At 43.6% G+C, this 21,445-nt stretch overlaps 1 protein-coding gene across 2 annotated transcripts in view; it reads right to left on the minus strand.

Annotated features, from left to right (window-relative positions):
- Positions 1 to 21,445, minus strand: part of LOC143930920 (alpha-2-macroglobulin-P-like) — a 110,260-nt gene that overhangs the window by 34,586 nt on the left and 54,229 nt on the right. For both annotated transcript variants that reach the window (XM_077455611.1, XM_077455609.1), the window contains exon 7: positions 3,018 to 3,139. In XM_077455611.1, coding sequence (XP_077311737.1) covers positions 3,018 to 3,139 — 122 coding nt within the window. The remainder of the gene's footprint in view (positions 1 to 3,017; positions 3,140 to 21,445) is intronic.

Here is a 21,445-nt window from a genome sequence, read left to right on the forward strand (position 1 = left end):
GTTCAGTTCATACCAGAACATGCCAACAAAGAATTTGTGCAAACACCAAGTCTATGGGACACGAACGTGTAAAATCATTTAAAGGCTAATATGCAAGTTATTGCCATAAAAAGTGTTTAGGGACCTGGGTCCTGCCCCAGGGGACAAGTTTTAATGCAAAAAAGTAGGGCTGTTACTGATTAAAATTTTTGTGTTTGATTAATCATTTTTTTTAATCGATTAATCGACTAATTGTAGCACTAATTCTAACTAACTGTAGCACTGATGTAAGTAATATTTTTTCCACAGTAGTATGACAATCCCTCCACCTCCGGTCTATCACTCTCGCCTTATGGCATGGACCCCTGTGCAAACAGGTGGTCATGCAAGCGGGTATCAAAAGGGTTAACACGGACCATAAACTTCTCTCCTTAGATCTCAGCAAGGACGCCAGGTCATGGGTAGAAAGAAAAGATCTAAGTGCTCACCGCTTAAGTATAAGATTACATTTTTGTGTTAAAACACAAACTACTCACATAAAGATGATAAAAACACACAGCATGTAAAGCCGTCAATCACGTTAGTTCCGTAGAGCAGCAGCGGGTGATGTCATGCGTAGCTCCTCCCCCATATGTGTTACGTTCATTCAGAACTTCAATGCCACTGGACTCCTCCCTCCTTCCCTTCATTAGCAGATGGAGGCACTTGGGGAAGGGGGAAGAGTCCGGGGAAGTCTATGTCCGTGAAGTCACCGGATCTCTGGAACTCCCTGAAGACCCGGAAGCCGGCGGAGAGGTGAGTACCAGTCAAAAGAATTTTGTTCGATCAAAAAAAATTTGATTGATTAAAAAAATTAATGATTAATCGAGGAATTAATCTTTAATTTCCACAGCCCTACAAAAAAGTTTAAAAATCGGATATTTTTTCCAGGAGCACTGATTTTAATAATGCTTAAAGTGAAACATTAAAATTGAAATATTCCTTTAAATATTGTGCTTGGGGGGTGTCTATAGTATGCCTGTAAAGTGGAGCATTTTTCTCATGTGTTTTACTGTGCTGCAGCAAAATGACATTTCTAAAGGAAAAAATGTCATGTAAACTTGCTTGTGGCTGTAATGTTGCCGGCAATATAGATAAAAATCTATGAAAAAAACAGCGTGGGTCTCCCCCCAGTCCATAACAGGCCCTTCGTGTCTGGTATGGATATTAAGGGGAACTCCATCCCAATCAAAAAAATGTTGCGGGGTCCCCCCCAAAATCCATACCAGACCCTTATCTGAGCAAGCAGCCATGGGGGGGATGAGTGACTGCCCCCCCCCCCCCCCCGAACTCCTGGACACATCGGATATTTTTGACATATTTTTGGGACCATTGGCATTTATACAGTGATCAATGCTATAAAAATGCACTGATTACTGTAAAAATGCCACTGGCAGGGAAGGGGTTAAACATTAGGGGGCAATCAAGGGGTTAACTGTGTTCCCTTTCTGTGTTCTAACTGAAAGGGGGAGGGGACTGTCTAGGGGAGATGACAGATCGCTGTTCATACTTTGTATGAACAGACTATCAGTTTCTTCTCCCCTCAAAGAACTGGGATCTGTGTGCTTACACACATAAATCCCGGTTCTCGGTGTGTCATGAGCGATCTTGCATTGGGTCCAGGGGAAGAGCAGTGGGCGCCCGCCCCTAGTGGCCATAGGGCAAAGCAACGTTACATGACGTTGTTTCGCCCAGCTGTGCCATTCTGCCACAGTAAAACTGTGGCGGCTGGTTGGCAAGTGGATAAATTAAAATAAAAGTCCATAAGTTCATATCAGAAAAAATAACTTCAGTAATAAGATTAAAGTGTAGTAAGTCCTGCCAAACGTGCATGCTATTGGGCAGTATTTTCATGCCACACTCGTGCCCCACTCGTGCTGCACTCAGATAATATTACCCATCAAAGGGTAACTAGACTCCACAGTGTCAAATGATTGTAAATGAGGTCCTTGCGGTTTACTCCTTGGCTCTTCCGCCTCAGTAAGCTTGTGAAAAGAGAATAATGATGCCCATAGCGTGACTCTGTATACCTCTTTTTATTGCCCAATTTATATAGTACACTTACAGGAATCCAAATGATTTCAGGCATTGTATAACAAAAAACAGGAAGTCCGGGTGCTTACAAGAGACCAAAACTGGATGTGACGTAATGACGCAATGGCCCCCTAATGCGTTTCATTACAAAGACGTCTGCCTTTGATGACATCTTCATGATGAAACGCATTAGGCCAAACCATAGTGGTGAGCCAGGGAGTGCAGCACAAGAGGGGGGCACGAGTGTGACACGTAGCTACTGCCCGATTGAATGCACGTTTGGCAGCACTTACTACACTTTAATCTTATTACTGAAGTCATTTTTTCTGATATGAATTGATGGACTTTTATTTGAATTTATGGACTTTATTTGATGTTATCATGTTTACACATACATCACTGTAGCACTTTGTACATTGTATTATTGCACATTACCACTTTGCATGGTATAGTTACACTTAGCACTTTTTTTTTATGGTTGCTTATGCTTTTTGCTTTTTTATTTATTTTTACAGTTGTGTATGATTTTATTGACACATTAGAGCACATTGTGCATTAGCAGTGCCAATTCCACCTACCCTACATCATATACTGCAAATTTTTGTATACCTTTGACCGACTGTGATCTTTTGGCAATTTGACTTACGTGATCCAACACATCTAGCCACAGCATGTCAAATTTTGTATAATAGTGACAACAAAAATGTTAGCTATTTCATTTTAATCCCCTTTAAATTAACTACATAATGGCACATTTTTTGTCTCATCAGTATAATAGGGGAAAGTGTTAGGGATCCAGGATTTATAGTGGAGACCGCAAAGGATTTTCCTTCCCTTCCATTTTATGAAATACAAGCTATGGCTTCACATCAAATGCTATGTATGGACATAAGTGAAAAGGAAGGTGGGAAACGTTCTAGATTCTCCAGACACTATAGAATAAAGCTTGTCTGATGCATACTGACCTGAACAAGTAAAGACTTGACAATTGTATTCTTGCCTCCTTGCTTAGGGACAATTGGGATCTTGTCTTTGCACAACTCTTTTGTGTCCAGAGCTTCAGTGTTCACTGTGAAGTTTACTTCTCCTATAAGGAAGCATAGATGCTCATTACAAATAAACATACACTATCTAATGTAGCTTTTATATAACACTAGCATTATCCACAGCATTCTGCAAAACACTGAACTACATTATTAACCTCTCCCCTGGTTTCCTCCTGGTCCCCACCAAAAACATACACATACATAAGATAGAAGGTGGTAGCACAAGGCTGCATTTCAGTCACAGGGAGAACCGATCTTCATAAGTCAGCCAATAAGGAGAAGGGTTAGTGGGACTTTAGATTTGGCAGATGATACGTAGTTTAACATTTATTGGAATGTTTATTGGCATAGATAACATACCATGACACATTAGAATTGAATGCATGACATAAGAATAATACATATATACATATATCTATCTATATATCTATCTATCTATATATATATATATATATATATATTAGACATGTGCATTCGTTTTCGTCCGAATGCATTTTCGTCCGAATTTCAGCTATTTTCGTTTTCGTTTTGACAAACGATAACGAAAGCACAAAATCCGAAAAACGAAAGATCCGACATAAATAAATGCTTTATTTTCGTTTTCATTGTTACAACAGTTCGATATAGAATAGGAGATTCGACATGACTCTGACAATAAAAATCTGTCTATAGAACCTGTGGTCGAATGTGCCTAACCTTAACCTTAGTCCAAGATTATATAGAGAAAATATTCGACAGAGAAAAAAGATTTGACAGAGAGAAAAGATTCTGCAAGTTACTGTCCTAAAAAGTGTTTGGGGACCCGGGTCCTGCCCCAGGGGACATGGATCAATGCAAAAAAAAGTTTTACAAACGGCCGTTTTTTGGGAGCAGTGATTTTAATAATGATTACAGTGAAACAATAAAAGTGTAATATTCCTTTAAATTTCGTAGGGGGGTTGTCTATAGTATGCCTGTGAAGGGGCGCATGTTTCTGGTGCTTAGAACTGTCCCTGCACAAAGTGTCATTTATGCAGGAAAAAAAGTCCTTTAAAATCACTCGCAGCTATTATGAATTGTCGGCTCCCGTAATACAGAGAACACTCATTGAAAGTCATTGATAAAAAAATAAATAAATAAAAAAGCGTGGGGGTCCCCCAAATTCAATTACCAGGCCCTTCAGGTCTGGTATGGATATTAAAGGGAACCCTGCCTCAAATTTAAGAAAAAATTTGACGTGGGGTTCCCCCTAAATATCCATAACCAGACCCTTCAGGTCTGGTATGGATATTAAGAGGAACCCCGCGTCAAATTGAAAAAAAAATTGACGTGGGGGTCCCCCTAAAAATCCATACCAGACCCTTTATCCGAGCACGCAACCTGGCAGGCCGCAGGAAAAGAGGGGGGACGAGAGAGCGGCCCCCCCTCCCTCCTGAACCGTACCAGGCCACATGCCCTCAACATTGGGAGGATGCTTTGGGGGTCTGTGACCCCTCAAAGCACCTTGTCCCCATGTTGATGAGGACAAGGGCCTCATCCCCACAACCGTGGCCGGTGGTTGTGGAGGTCTGCGGGCGGGGGGCTTAACAGAATCTGGAAGCCCCCTTTAACAAGGGAACCCCCAGATCCCGCCCCCCCCCTGTTTGAAATGGTAAGGGGGTACAAAAGTACCCCTACCATTTCACAAAGAAAGTGTAAAAAAATAGTTAAATAAGACAAACACACTTTTGAAAAATATCTTTATTAAAAAAAAAAAAAAAAAAAAAAAAAAAAAGATTCCAGCGGTGGTAATCCACTCTTGCTATCCAGCGACAGACGGTCATCTCTCCAGCGATGGCTCATCTCATCCAGCGCAGCGTATCCATCCTTCTTCTGTCTCAGCGGAGGAGACACTGCAAGGATTCCGGCGGCCTGACGTTTCTTATATACGGAGGGCGGGGCCACCCGTCACCTGACCCCGCCCCCCTCTGACGCAAGGTGAAACCCGGGGTTCCCTGTGACGTATGGGTGACCCCGCACCCCTCTGATGTAACACAGGCAGGTTTCCGTTACATCAGAGGGGGCGGGGTCACCCATACGTCACTGGGAACCCCGGGTTTCACCTTGCGTCAGAGGGGGGCGGGGTCAGGTGACGGGTGGCCCCGCCCTCCTTATATAAGAAACGTCAGGCCGCCGGAATCCTTGCAGTGTCTCCTCCGCGGAGACAGAAGAAGGATGGATACGCTGCGCTGGATGAGATGAGCCATCGCTGGAGAGATGACCGTCTGTCGCTGGATAGCAAGAGTGGATTACCACCGCTGGAATCTTTTTTTTATTTTTTTATTTTTTTTAATAAAGATATTTTTCAAAAGTGTGTTTGTCTTATTTAACCATTTTTTACACTTTCTTTGTGAAATGGTAGGGGTACTTTTGTACCCCCTTACCATTTCAAACAGGGGGGGGCCGGGATCTGGGGGTTCCCTTGTTAAAGGGGGCTTCCAGATTCTGATAAGCCCCCCGCCCGCAGACCTCCACAACCACCGGCCACGGTTGTGGGGATGAGGCCCTTGTCCTCATCAACATGGGGACAAGGTGCTTTGAGGGGTCACAGACCCCCAAAGCATCCTCCCAATGTTGAGGGCATGTGGCCTGGTACGGTTCAGGAGGGAGGGGGGCCGCTCTCTCGTCCCCCCCTCTTTTCCTGCGGCCTGCCAGGTTGCGTGCTCGGATAAAGGGTCTGGTATGGATTTTTAGGGGGACCCCCCACGTCAATTTTTTTTTAAATTTGATGAGGGGTTCCCCTTAATATCCATACCAGACCTGAAGGGTCTGGTTATGGATATTTAGGGGGAACCCCACGTCAAATTTTTTCTTAAATTTGAGGTAGGGTTCCCCTTAATATCCATACCAGACCTGAAGGGCCTGGTAATTGAATTTGGGGGACCCCCACGCTTTTTTTAAAAAAAAATTTTATTTATTTTTTATCAATGACTTTCAATGAGTGTTCTCTGTATTACGGAGCCGACAATTCATAATAGCTGCGAGTGATTTTAAAGGACTTTTTTTCCTGCATAAATGACACTTTGTGCAGGGACAGTTCTAAGCACCAGAAACATGCGCCCCTTCACAGGCATACTATAGACACCCCCCCTACGAAATTTAAAGGAATATTACACTTTTATTGTTTCACTTTAATCATTATTAAAATCACTGCTCCTGAAAAAACGGCCGTTTTTAAAACTTTTTTTGCATTGATCCATGTTCCCTGGGGCAGGACCCGGGTCCCCAAACACTTTTTAGGACAGTAACTTGCAAATTAGTCTTTAAAATTAGCACTTTAGATTTTGAATGTTGGAGTCCCATAGACTTTAACAGGGGTTCTAAAGTATGCTGTATACTAGCTCCGTCGAATCTTCTTTATACATTCGACAGACACCATAAGCCTTAAAGACAGATTCGACTGTAATTCATGTGGATTTTCGGACGAATGCAATTTTTGAACGAAAAACGAAATAAATAAAAACGAATTTCGGGAGTAACTAAATAAATTAAGTTTTCGGACGAAAACGAAATTCCGAAATGAAATATTTTACTCTGCACATGTCTAATATATATATATATATATATATATATAGATATATATATATATATATATATATATATATATAGATATATATATATATATATATATATATATATATATATATATATATATATATATATATATATATATATATATAGATGTATATATATATATCTATATATATATATATATATATATATATATATATATATATATATATATATATATATATATAGATGTATATATATATATCTATATATATATATATATATATATATATATAGCACTGGCCACCGAAGGAGTTGCTGAATTTGGTTGGGCCTGCACTCTGCTATTAAACCCCCAATGTCTTGGCTCAGTCCCCTTGACACAGCTGTGGTGCAATTTTGGTGTGAAGATAATAGTAAAGGATAACCCCACAATGTACAATATAACAATAGTATACCTTTGTTGTTACCTGGGTATGCGATGTTCCACCTGCTGGAAAAGGAACAACACTCCACACCAATTGTACTTAAAGTGGAAGTAAACCCACTTTTTTAACTTTTACCTACAGGAAAGCCTATAATAAGGCTTACCTGTAGGTAAAAAAAATATCTCCTAAACCTGTACGGTTTAGGAGATATTCCCCTCGGTATGCGCCGCTGACTGCAGCGGCGCATGCGCACAAGGGGGTTCTCTCCGCGAAAATCCGGCAGCGCTCGTCCGGCCGGATTTAAATCTCCCGCGCGCATGCGCGGGAGTGACGATATCGCGGCTCCGGCCACTCACAGCGCCGGAGCCGCGATACCCGGAAGAGACGCCGAGGGAGCATGTCGGCTTCCTCGGCGTGGATCGGGCGAGATGTCGGGGCCTCGTTCTAAGGTAAGTATTTCATAATGAGCTAGTATGCGGTGCATACTAGCTCATTATGCCTTTTGCTTTGCAGGTTTTAAAAAAAAAAAAAAAAAAAATGCGGGTTTACTACCGCTTTAACCAGAAACGTATTTTCACTGGAACTGATATAAAATAGTAATTGCAGTATTTGCACTGCCACACAAACGTAATGCAACGGCACAATAGGTATTCACAACAGTTGGTAACACATAAAGTTGTTTTAGATAACCCATGAGAGTGTGTCTACAAGTGGGACTAATGCTCACAGTACTAATGCCCTAACTCTGGGCACCTTCCCACTTCCAGCACACATTGGTATGCAAAGTTAATCAATAAAGTACAACACATTCACTAGGGAGCTACCCCTACTTTATAATGCAGTCCCTCTTAGCATTAATAGGATGCAAGGCCTTGCAATGAGAAATGCAATCTGTAGTCTTCTGTCTTCTGCTAGCTATTTGTGTTATAGTAATTGTAATCCAACAGTTGAACAAACAAGGATTAAAGTAAGGTGAATGTTAGAACTATTCTTGTAGTGCAGTACACCCGTAACTGCTTCCGGTGCAGTTGGATTTGAATAACACAGTGGCAGTATTACAGTGAAGGGTAGGCTTGAGGCCTGTTTAAACTCAGTCCTTTTGAATAAGATCTCCTCTGTGGAACTACAGGTCCCAACAACACTGTGTTAAAAGTCTAGGTGTATAAAAGTGTGTTAAGAACTATGGGCAACATCCCTCTCACTCAATCTGGCCTGAAGAATAGAACAGCTCTGCTCCGGTGCACACAGTCTTGCTTCGTGCCAGCCGCCACCGCCACACTGCTCTACTCTGCAAGGTGTCTCTGGATCCTTCCTGCTCTGGTCACACAGTCTTTCCAGCACACAGGTATAAGGCAGAGTCTCTAGTTGTTCTGCTCCACAGTGGCTGTAGGCCACGCAATCTGGAGACCTCCTCACAGGTCCTTGCAGGCAGGCCACGCTTCCAGAAGAGAGAGAAAATGGCCATGCGTGTCCTTTTATATCCTACCCAGCATGCAGTTCAGTACTGAGTGCTCTTGGGTAGGTCACTCTGTATTCTGGGTAGGTAGGTAGAGTTGCCACTTTTTCTTCAAGCCAAACCCGAACACTTTAGTGGCGCACAGCAAAAGATAATTTTTTTTGCATTCTATAAAGGATTGTAAAAGACCTAGGACACCTTTGGACTCTCCAAGGAGAATAGTAATGTGGCTTGCATAGTGCCCCCTCACCCTCACTGTTCTGAGCTACATTAATGCCTGAATATTGTGTCCAGGTTTCAAGTGGACTGAAACCCGGACACATGATTCAAAACTCGAACTGTCCGGGTGAATCCTGGTGGCAACCCTATAGGTAGGTCATTGTAAACAAACAGTCACTTCTTGTAATATTTCTCCATGTTCATGAAAAGAAAATAATTGAAGTCCATTTCACATTTAGGCCACTAGATGGTGCCAAATACCAAGATATAACACTATGATAGTTTAACACTGCATAACTAGCAGGCAAAAATACCAGCACTACATTATATATATATATATATATATATATATATATATATATATATATATATATACCTGTATATCAAGTGAAAGTACTAATGAGCAAACTAAAATAAATAATACACTAAGCAGCTGCCAACATAAATGGTGTTTCCACAATAATACTAATACTATATATAAAAAAACATTATTCATCATATATATATATATATATATATATATATATATATATATATATATATATATATACATATATATATATATATATATATATATATATATATATATATATATATATATATATATATATATATATATATATACTGTATATACACTTACAGATGTACCCAAGGTGGATATTCCTTTTCCTCCTGCCCTTACTTTTTTCTTGCCCTCTGGGTAAAATACAAGATTATATTAGTAGCCTCAGTTTTTTGCTATGCTATGCGTCTTCTCCTGAAGAAGTGGAATATATCCACGAAACGCATCAAGCTTATTAGATGCTACCATGTCTTTAATATACATTCAATTTCTTAAATTTCCACCCTGACCTATTTTATTTCTATTGATTATCATTGATTATATTTAGTACTATTGGCATACAACATCTGGTTACTGCAATGGGTCATTATGCTAGCTACAGGTGTATAGGTATATATATATATATATATATATATATATATATATATATATATTGCTCTTATGTCGTTATGAATAAAGAGGATATTATTATTCAATCAAATCAAATGCGTCATGCTATGTTATCTATGCCAATAAATAATACAATACATTTTAAACTGGGTATCATGTGCCTCATCTAAAGTTCCACTAACCCTTCATCTTATTCTCATATTTAGGGATAGAGGTGCATATACATACACTTCATTTAAAGTCCTACAAACCACTTGTTCTTCATAAGTCAGTGTGCCAAAAGACATTGTTCTGTGTACATCGGGAGCTGTGCAACTGGTGCTATTCTGACCACGTGCGTTACCACGTCTGCTATTTCATCCACCTCATATACACCAGGGTGCATAGCCATAACAAAGACTGTAACAGCAATTTTTATAACAACAAACAGAGTAAGCATTACACTTATCAAATGTTCTGGGGGGGGGGGGGGGGCGACGATGGGGACTACATGGCCCAGAAAACGGCAGTGTGTGAGTGAAATTTTGTGCGTCGTACTTGTGTACACACAATCGAAAATTCCAACAACAAAGTGTTGTTGGCGGAAAACTTGAGAATCTGCTAGCCAACATTTGCTGGCAGAAAGTCCGACAACAAATGTTCGATGAAGCATACACACGGTCGGACTTTCAGCCAACAAGCTCACATCCAACATTTGTTGTCGGAAAATCCGATCATGTGTACGGGCATAAGTGTAGCAATATGGTTACATTTAATGAAAGCACAACATTTAGCAATTGTTTGAAAAATTTCTAAATTCTCACATGGTTGATGAATAAAACAAGCACATCTAAGTATGCAGACATCCGGTGTAAAGCTGTCCACATAGACCGTCTTCCGCACCGCCATCAAGGTCATCCCTTCCATGCTGCACTCCACGAGCGTTTCAAACCTCACTTTCAGATCGCTCTACTGCAGGTCTCTTCCCAGTCAGGATTGCAGAGGATGGTCCATAGGAACAGCTTTACCCTGGATGCCTGCATACTTAGATGTGCCTGTTTTAATCTTCAACCATATGAGTTGCTAAATATTGTACCTTCATTAACCACTTACAGACCGGATTATTTTGCTGGCTTAAGACCAGACCACTTTTTGCGATTCGTCACTGCGTTGCTTTAACTGACAATTGCGCGGTCGTGCGATGTGGCTCCCAAAAAAATGACATCTTTTTTCCCACAAATAGAGCTTTCTTTTAGTGGTATTTGATCACCCCTGCGGTTTTTATTTTTTGCGCTATAAACAAAAATAGAGTGACAATTTTGAAAAAAACTAATTATGTTTTACTTTTTGTTATAATAAATATCCCCAAAAATATATAAAAAAAAACATGTTTTCCCCTCAGTTTAGGCTGATACATATTCTTCTACATATTTTTGGTAAAAAAAAAAAAACGCAATAAGCGATTATTGATTGGTTTGCGCAAAAGTTATAGCATTTACAAAATAGGGGATCGTTTTATGGCATTTTTATTAATAATTTTTTTTTACTAGTAATGGCGCAGGTCAGTGATTTTTATTGTGACTGCGACACTATGTTGGACACATTGGAAATTTTTGACACATTTTTGGGACCATTGTCATTTATACAGCAATCACTGCTATACAAATGCAGTGATTCCTGTGTAAATGACACTGGCAGTGAAGGGGTTAACCAGTGGATGGCAGTGTAGGGGTTAAGTGCTCCTAAGGGCGTGTTACTAACTGTTGGGGGCTGGACTTTCTTTTAGTGAACACTGATCTCTGCTCCAATCACATGGAACAGAGATCAGCGTCCCTTGTTGCTAGGCAGAACGGGGAGATGATGTTTACAACAGCATCTCCCAGTTGAGTCCACGGGACCCGCGACTGGACTCACGGTGGTTCTGACCGACACGCAAGCGTGCCACCGGCGGTGCGCTGGTGATGGCAGGGCGGCATTTAAGATTGGACGTACCTGTACGCCAATATGCCTGCCCGTGCCATTCTGCTGACGTACATCGGCGTGCGCCGGTCAGGAAGTGGTTAAATTTAACCATATTGCTACACTTAGAGGCGCCTCTCTTCTCTTTTATACTCTGTAGCTCCTGCTGGATTTTGCTTATAATCCCCTTGTGGAGGCTGCAATTTGTGGCTGGACATTTTATGGTTACACAACCTGGTCACATTGCTATAATCTTTTTATATGGACTATAAACTGAAGAACTTAATGAATAAATGGTTGTGGAATGAATCATTTGAGTTTCCATTATTTCTTATGGGGAAATTCGTTTTGATATACAGTACGAGTGCTTTGGATTACAAGCATGTTTCTGGAACGAATTATGCTCGCAATACAAGGTTTTACTGTACTGTATAGTAAGCTACAGCAAACACTTAAAATATCAACATAAGAGCATTTCAGTGGTGAAGAGATTGGAATCTTGGAGAGGTGAGGGATAGAGATGGCCTTGCGGTTCGCCCGGCGGTCGGTTTGCAGCGAATTTTGCTTGTTCGCGATTTGCCAAACCAGCGGACTTCTGGCGCTGTTTTCAACAGCCATATTTGTTTACATTGTGAAGAACTTTGACCCATGACACATCCATCATAGGGTAAAGGACAGCCAATTGAGACATTTCAGCACATGGGCAATTGGACATTCCCCCTACCTTATAAATAGACCTGATCTGGCGGCCATTTTACATTCTGTCTTTTGTCAGTGTAGGGACAGGATGCTGTGTGGAGCAGGGACAGTCAGTTTAATCACTAGCTATTACTATAAGGTCCACAAAGGTCCTTTTAAGGACTGGTATAGGTGTACAGTATATAGGGTTGTAATACACTTATTATTATTATTATTGATTTATATAGCGCCAACAGTTTATGCAGCTCTTTACAATGTATAGGGGAGACAACACAATTACAGTACAATACAAAAGGTACAGGAGGGCCCTGCTCATAGAGCTTACATTCTAAAGGGAGGGGGTGGTGGTACAAAAGGTAATAGCTGCAGAGAATGATTTGATGGGGGTGGGCCGGGGACAGTTAGGTGGGTGTTGGATAGGCTTCCCTGAATAAATGAGTTTTCAGGGAACTCTTAAAGGTAGACAGGGTAGGGGCTGAGAGGACAGACTGGGGCAGGGAGTTCCAGAGGATAGGAGAGGCTCTGGAGAAGTCTTGAAGGCAAGCATGAGAGGAGGTAACAAGGGAGCTAGAAAGAAGGAGGTCGTCAGAGGAGGAGCGGAGGGGATGATTTGGGTGATATCTGCAGATGAGATTGGTGATGTAGATGGGGGCGAGGTTGTGGATTGCTTTGTATGTTATGGTTAGCATTTTGAATTTTACACGGTGGGGTAGGGGAAGCCAGTGAAGGGATTGGCAGAGAGGGGCAGCAGTCATGGAACGATTAGTGAGGTGTATTAGTCTAGCAGCAGCATTCATAATAGGCTGAAGGAGGGATAGCCTGCTTAAGGGTAGGCCATTAAGGAGAGAGTTGTAGTAGTCAAGGCGGGAAATAATCAAGGAGTGAACAAGTTGCTTTGTGGTGTCATTAGTCAGGAAGGGTCGAATTCTGGAGATGTTGCGGAGGTGAAGGCGGCAGGATTTAGCCAGTGATTGGATATGGGGGCTGAAGGAGAGGTCAGAGTCAAGGATTACACCCAGGACTCTGGCATGAGTGGAGGCACCAATGGTTGTGTTGTTGATATTAATGGTAAAGTCACGGGGGGGGGGGCATCGTGAAGGGGGAAATATAACCAGCTCAGTTTTAGAAAGATTGAGTTTAAGGAAGTGGTGTGACATCCATACTGATATGTCATTCAGTAAGTTGGAGATCTGTGAGGAGATTGAGGGGGTGAGTTGAGGAGTGGAGAGATAGATCTGGGTGTCGTCGGCATAGAGGTGGTATTGGAAACCATGGGAGCTTATCAACTGGCCCAGGGAAGAGGTATAGATTGAGAATAGGAGGGGCCCAAGGACAGAACCTTGGGGTACCCCAACAGAAAGAGGAAGGGGAGCAGAGGAGATGTACTTGTAAGCGACACTGAAAGTGCGCTGAGATAGGTAGGAGGAAAACCAGGATAAAGCAGAATCGCAGAGGCCAAGGGAGCATAATTTGCTGAGGAGGAGCAGGTGGTCAACTGTGTCAAAGGCAGCAGAGAGGTCTAAATGTATGAGTATGGAGTAGTGGCCATTGGTTTTAGCAGTTAGTAGGTCATTGGTGAGTTTTAGTAGGGCAGTTTCAGTAGAATGTTGTGGGCGGAAGCCAGACTGTAAGGGGTCAAGAAGGTTGTTGTCCATGAGGTAGCGACTCATTTGGTCATGGTTCGATGAGCTTGGAGGCAAACAGGAGCAGGGAGATGGGTCTTAAGTTGTTCAAATAGGTGGGGTCTAGTGAGGGTTTTTTGAGTATGGGGGTAACCAGTGCATGTTTGAGCAGGGAAGGAAAGGTGCCGGAGGAGAGGGAGAGGTTGAAGATTGAAGGTTAGGGAGTTAAGGATAGAGTGGGAAGGTGGTAACAGTAATTGTGAGGGGACAGGGTCCAGGGAGCAGGTAGTGAGGTGGGCCGTGGAGAGGAGTTTATTAACTTTATCTGTGGTAACTGGGCAAAAAGAGGAGAGTATTGAGCGTGGTGTTGGACCTGTTGTGTTGGGTAGGGGAGGAAGTTGAATGCTGGATATCTCCTTGCGAATTGTGTCAATTTTGGTATTGAAATGGTTGGCAATCTTTTGAGCGGTAAGCAAGTTGGTGGGTGGGGCAGTGGGGGGTGAAGTAAGGAATTAAGGGTAGAAAAGAGTTGACGTGGTTTGGATGAGAGGGTTTTGATGAGAGTGTTGTAATAGGTTTGTTTAGCAGTGTGGAGGCAGGAGTTGTATTTGAGAAGGGCAGATTTGTAGAGGGTAAAGTCTTGCAGGGACTTATATTTACACCACGCTCGCTCAAGAGCACAGCTGTGTCTCTTAAGACTTCTGGTGTCGTCTGTTTGCCAGGGTTGTGGCAGACAGGGCCTTGTTCTGCATGTAGAAAGAGGAGCAAGTATGTCTAGGGAGGATGACAGCATGTTGTTGTAGATGGAAGTGGTTAGGTCTGGGCAGGACAGGGGTGAAATTTTGTCATAAAGGCCATCAGTAGCAGAAGGAAAAAGGGAAGGGTTGAGGTTGCGAAGGTTTCTGCAAGTAGTGGTTTGTAGGTTGGCAGTATGGGATGTAGGAGACAAGGAGAGAGTGAAAAGGATAAGGTTGTGATCAGAGAGAGGAAAGGGTGTGTTAGAGAAACTGCAGGGAGTGCAGCGATGGGAGAATATGAGGTCGAGAGTGTTACCGTTGGAGTGAGTGGTGGTTTGTGTCCATTGTGTTAGGTTAAAAGAGGAGGTTAGGTTGAGTAGTTTAGAAGTGGTAGCAGTATTAACATTGATTGGAATGTTAAAATCACCTAGGATGATAGCAGGTACTTCAGATGAGAGAAAATAGAGTAGTCATCCAAAAAGCGTGACACTGGTCCAGGAGGTCGATAAATAACAGCGACCCTCAGACAAACTGGAGAGAAAAGACGAATGCAGTACATTTCGAAAGAGCAGGGGGAAAGAGAGGGAGGTGTGGGAAGTACCTGAAAGGTGCATTGTGGGGAGAGGAGAAGTCCAACGCCACCTCCTTTTCGTCCACTGGGTCTGGTGGATTGAGTCCAAAGGAGGCCACTGTGGGACAGGGCAGCTGGAGAGGTAGTGTCAGATTCCTGGAACTTAGAATATACTTTCCTTCAAATATATTATGGTGCACTGCTGACTGCTGTGCTGCTGAGTGCTTGCTGACCGATTCTGCAGCTGTCTTTTATCAGTGTAGGGAGGGACAGTTTGGTGTTTGGAGCAGAGACAGTCTGCAAATCACTAGCTATTAGGTCCACAAAGGTCCTTTTAAGGACTGGTATAGGTGTACAGTATATAGGGTTGTACACATATAATATACTTTCTTTCAAATATAGAAAGCATATTATACTTGACTGCTGTGCTGCTGAGCTGATTGCTGCCCGCTTCTGCAGCTGTCTTTTATCAGTGTAGGGACTGAGGGACAGTCTGCAAATCACTAGCTACTAGGTCCACAAAGGTCCTTTTAAGGACTGGTATAGGTGTAGAGTTTATAGGGTTGTACACGTATAATATACTTTCTTTCAAATATAGAAAGCATATTATACTTGACTGCTTTGCTGCTGAGCTGATTGCTGCACGATTCTGCAGCTGTCTTTTATCAGTGTAGGGCAGGCTTTCTCAACCTTTTCAACACAGAGGAACCCTTGAAAAAACTCTAGGTCTCAGGGAACCCCTGTTAAAAATGACTATATCTACAACTCGTGATACATTGGTGTAATGGTCAGTGGAAGATTGCTCCATACATCTATGGTCTTGAGGAAGAATGTCCCCCCTACAGATAGTTAAAAAGATCATTGCTGTCACTGGGAACTTATCTGAGAGGGAAAAATTGGTCATTGCTCAAGGAACCCCTAGCAAACTTTGGAGGAACCCTTATTGAGAAACCCTGGTGTAGGGACTAAGGGACAGTTTGGTGTTTGGAGTAGGGACAGTCTGCAAATCACTAGCTACTAGGTCCACAAAGGTCCTTTTATAGGTGTACAGGGTGTATAGGGTTGTACACGTATAATATACTTTCTTTCAAATATAGAAAGCATTTTATAGTGCACTGCATGCAGTGCTGCTGACCGATTCTGCAGCTGTCGTTTCTCAATGTAGGGAGGGACAGTTTGGTTTTTGGAGCAGGGACAGTCTGCAATTCACTAGCTACTAGCTAGCTACTTGTCATGGTTATGCAGTGATCTTCCTGTGTTTGCTTACCTCCCCTCATGTGTTCAGACTAAGAGGCCAGCCACTTCCACCTGGTGGTTTTTATAACCTCTCCTCTAAGCATGGCTCCACCCCAGGCCCTATCAGGGAACCCTATATTAACCCGTGCACTGCAAGCCATCAGGGCTGATCAACCTTTGTGTGTTAGCTTCCTGTTACCTGCCGTGTGCTCTTCTGTTGTTCCGTTACCGACTTTGGCGTGTCCTTGACTATCCCTGTTTGCCTGTGATCCTGACCTTTTGGCGTGTCCCTGACTATTCCTGTCTGCTTATGGCCCCGACCTTGGCTTTGTCCCTCACTATCCCTATCCTCCTGTTGGCTACTGTGGGTGTGAGCTGGGGGACCTTGGGGGTCGCGACCTGGAGCCAGTTGCAGCCAAGTCCATCCTCACCACTAGAGGCGCTGGTGAACACCTGCTGGCTCTTAGACTCCGCGCCCCAGGGAATCTTACGCTCTAACCCGCAGCAGTCAGCAGTAGGGTCCACAACCTTGCGGTGCACTCCTGATCCCTACGGTGTGCATCTGTCACCTCGCCTCAATGTGACCTGACAGTTTGATCAGCCATGGACCCAGCTGATGTGCTGCTACCCGCAGATGATCCATTGCAGGGCTTAGTTCGCAGACTTGAGACCCAAGAATCGCATCAGACCCAGGTGATGTGATTCCTTCAGGATTTGGCATCCCATGCTGAACAGGTTCAGGCCTCATTAGGACCCCCAGTTCAACAACCTCAACCGCTATCTGCCGCTGCACCTATCGCATCAGTCGCAGCCACAAATTCATTACAACTACCAGCTCCGGCCCATTTCTCTGGGGACTCCAAGGCTTGCAGGGGGTTCCTTAGCCAGTGCACAATTCATTTTGAACTTCAGCCCCAAAACGTCCTGTCCGATCAGGCGAAAGAAGCATATATTATATCCCTCCTGTCCGGTGAGGCGCTAGCTTGGGCTGCCCCTCTGTGGGAACTGAATGATCCAGTGGTTTCTAGCCTGTCTGATTTCTTTAAACTTTTTCGGAATATCTTCGAGGAACCGGGTTGTGTCTCCTCAGCAGCTAGCACTCTTTTATGTCTCCGTCAAGAGTCCGCTTCTGTGGGACAGTATGCTCTTCAGTTCCGTATCCTCACAGCTGAATTGAGCTGGAATAATGAGGCCCTAGTTGCAACCTTTTTACATGGCCTCTCTGATAGAGTGAAGGATGAATTAGCAGGAAGATCCCTTCCTGCTGATCTGGACAGTGTCATCACCTTGTGTAACCAGATCGATATTCGCTTTCAGGAGAGGGCCCTGGAAAAAAAGACGTCAGCACTCCCCGTTCTTTAGGCAGCCTGAGCTCCCAGTCCCTTCTCTTCGATCCGAGGAGCACCCCATGCCTGCTGAGGAACCTATGCAGTTGGGCTGGACTAAGTTATCTCCCGAAGAACGCGCTAGGCGCAGAACTCTGGGCCTATGCCTCTATTGTGGGGCTAAAGGTCATTTCCGTGACACTTGTTCTCTTCGTCCGGAAAAACGCTAAGGGCTAATACATCTGGAAGGTGGAGTATTAGACCCTGAAATATTACCTTCACCTTCTCGTTTTCTACTTTCTGTGTTGCTTCATGTCGGTGCTTCCTCTTGATCGGTCTCAGTACATCTGGATTCCGGAGCCGCTGCCAATTTCATCGATTGGGAAACTGCATCCTCCATGAGACTCACCCCTTTGCCCCTTACAACGCCATTGGTGGTCTTAGCGATTGATGGCACTGTTCTCCCAGGGGGCCCTATCCGCTTACAGACCCTTCCTGTTAAGATGTCAGTAGGGACACTCCATCGGGAGTGGATATCCTTCCTTGTCTTACCTAAGGCTTCATCTCCTATCATATTAGGTCTTCCTTGGTTACGGCTCTATTCTCCACATGTTGATTGATCTGCTGGACAGATCCTGGCTTGGGGTTCCTCCTGTTCCTCTTCCTGCCTATTCAAGGGTACCCCAAAAGAGAAACTTCCTGTTACCACCATCCCAGTATCTTCTGCTCTTCCCGCTGTATATAGCAATCTCTGGGATGTGTCCTGCAATAGTCGGACTGATGCACTCTCTAGGTCATGTGATACTCTGGATGAGGGGCCCACCTGTGAACCTGAGTTGATCATTCACTCCAGTTTGCATAACCATTTACCTTTGCCTGTCCCTAATCTCCCTTGGACGCACAGCCAGGCTAACTTGTCTGCAAGTTCCACAGTCGCTATGCCCTGTGATGCGATGGAGATGGTTGCTACACCTGACAACACTATTCAGTCGGCCTCTGTACCAGTTATGCCAGTCCAGCCCATGCCCAATGAGCTTCCTGCTTCTTGTTCAGGACCTTCTGTAACCTGGCCTCACCCTACTGCTACTATGCCCATTCAAACCCGTTTAAGAGGCTCAATACATCCTTTGGATAGAATACCTCATTCGGCCAGGTGAGGTTTTCAATCTTTTTCTCAGGGCTCTCGGCATTCTGTTTGTGTTTCAGCTATCCAGCTTGACTCTTGTGACATGTCACCTTCTAACCAACCTGACCTCAGGGATCCACTGACCTCTGCCCAGTCTGCTGGTCCTGTGCTGGATGTCCAGCTCATCTTTAAGGGTCTGGGGGACCCTGCTCAGACTCCTGATCTTCTCATGCCCTTACCCATTCCTAAAAAGCCTTTAGTCCTCAAGCCCTCTCATCCTCTCCCTACCTTGGTTCCGGTCTCTGAGGATAATTTAAAATCAAAGATTAGTCAAGTTTTGGATTCCCGGCTTCGTAAAGGCATTCTTCAGTACCTCGTACATTGGAAAGGGTTTGGTCCTGAGGAGAGGTATTGGATCACTGCATTTGAGGTCTTTTCTCCCTGTCTGTTAAGGAGGTTCCATCTGGAGTTTCCCTTTAAGCCTGGACCCAGGCGGGGGAGGGGGAGGCCTTGTAAGAGGGAGGGTACTGTCATGGTTATGCAGTGATCTTCCTGTGTTTGCTTACCTCCCCTCATGTGTTCAGACTAAGAGGCCAGCCACTTCCACCTGGTGGTTTTTATAACCTCTCCTCTAAGCATGGCTCCACCCCAAGCCCTATCAGGGAACCCTATATTAACCTGTGCACTGCAAGCCATCAGGGCTGATCAACCTTTGTGTGTTAGCTTCCTGTTACCTGCCGTGTGCTCTTCTGTTGTTCCGTTACCGACTTTGACGTGTCCTTGACTATCCCTGTTTGCCTGTGATCCTGACCTTTTGGCGTGTCCCTGACTATTCCTGTCTGCTTGTGGCCCCGACCTTGGCTTTGTCCCTCACTATCCCTATCCTCCTGTTGGCTACTGTGGGTGTGAGCTGGGGGACCCTGGGGGTCGCGACCTGGAGCCAGTTGCAGCCAAGTCCATCCTCACCACTAGAGGTGCTGGTGAACACCTGCTGGCTCTTAGACTCCGTGCCCCAGGGAATCTTACGCTCTAACCCGCAGCAGTCAGCCATAGGGTCCACAACCTTGCGGTGCACTCCTGATCCCTACGGTGTGCATCTGTCACCTTGCCTCAAGGTGACCTGACACTAGTATTAGGTCCACAGAGGTCCTTTTAAGGACTGGTATAGGTGTACTATTTGGTGTGCAGTATATAGGGGTGTAATACACGTATAAAATACTTGCACATATAGAAAGCATAGTATAGTGCATTTCCACTGTGCAGCATTGTGACTGCTGAGCGGTTCTGCAGCGATACTACAAAGAGTGACAAACGCAATTAAAAAAAAGTATTATAACTGGTGTGATAGACCAGTGGCCCCCAAAAACGACAGATTGAAGCAGAGTCTTATATACCTTCTTCCACATACATACTGTACTTCTCTAGAGACTTTTGTCACAGGGTCATTTAAAAAATGACAGGCAGGGGAAGAGGCAGACCCTTCCTTAGGGGTGGTAGGGGTACGGACTTGAGCCAAAGTGGCAAATTGCAGAAGGTGCGTGCGATTACGTTAAAGGACGCACCAGACTTGGTTGAGTGGCTCACTCAGCCTTAAGCCTTGTACACACGGTCGGAGAATCTGTCGGAATGCATCTTATCGGACCGTGTCGTCGGATAATCCGACTGTGTGTGGTATGCATCGGACTGATTCCATCCGAATCTCCGTCGGACCCAATTTTCCAACATGTTGGAAATATTTCCCGACCAACTGGGCCGGTCGGACCTAATCCGATCATGTGTATAGCATTTTGATCGGACCAAGTGCCACGCATGCTCACATTCAAATTCCGACGCGGAAGCGCTCGTTCAGGTAAAACTACTGCTCGTAAGCGATATAGCACATTCGTCACGCTGCAATGTTAAAAATGAATTCATCAAGCGCATTCTCTTGTTCTTTACAATGCTGCAAGAACCAACTTCTTTTGATGCTCATAGTCACACACACTTCTCCCGAATGGATTTCATTACTCTTTTTTAACCATTTCAGCAATACAATTTTAGTTTGCGTCACATCTACACAATTTTAGATTTTGTTTTTGATTTTTTGGATGTTTTTTTTGGGGAGGGGGTTCCCTAAAAATCTCCTTTAACCACCTCAATACAGTGCAGTTACGCCCCCTTCCTGACCAGACCAATTTTCAGCTTTCAGCGCTCTCACAGTTTGAATGACAATTACTCAGTCATGCAACACTGTACCCATATGAAACTTGCGTCCCTTTTTCCACACAAATAGAGCTTTCTTTTAGTGGTATTTAATCACTAGTGGGTTTTTTATTTTTTGTGCTATAAATAAAATAAAATGTAAATTTTGTGAAAAAAATGCCTTTTTCTTTGTTTTTGTCATACATTTTTGCTAATTAGTAATTTTTCTTCATACATTTTGGCCAAAATTTATACTGCTACATATCTTTGGTAAAAATAACCCACATTAGTATATATTATTTGGGCTTTGTGAAAGTTATAGCGTCTAC

The sequence above is a fragment of the Lithobates pipiens genome, unplaced genomic scaffold, assembly GCF_037356315.1.
Source record: "Lithobates pipiens isolate NorthernLeopardFrog02 unplaced genomic scaffold, aLitPip1_a1.2 Scaffold_25, whole genome shotgun sequence".
NCBI classification, from domain to species: domain Eukaryota; kingdom Metazoa; phylum Chordata; class Amphibia; order Anura; family Ranidae; genus Lithobates; species Lithobates pipiens.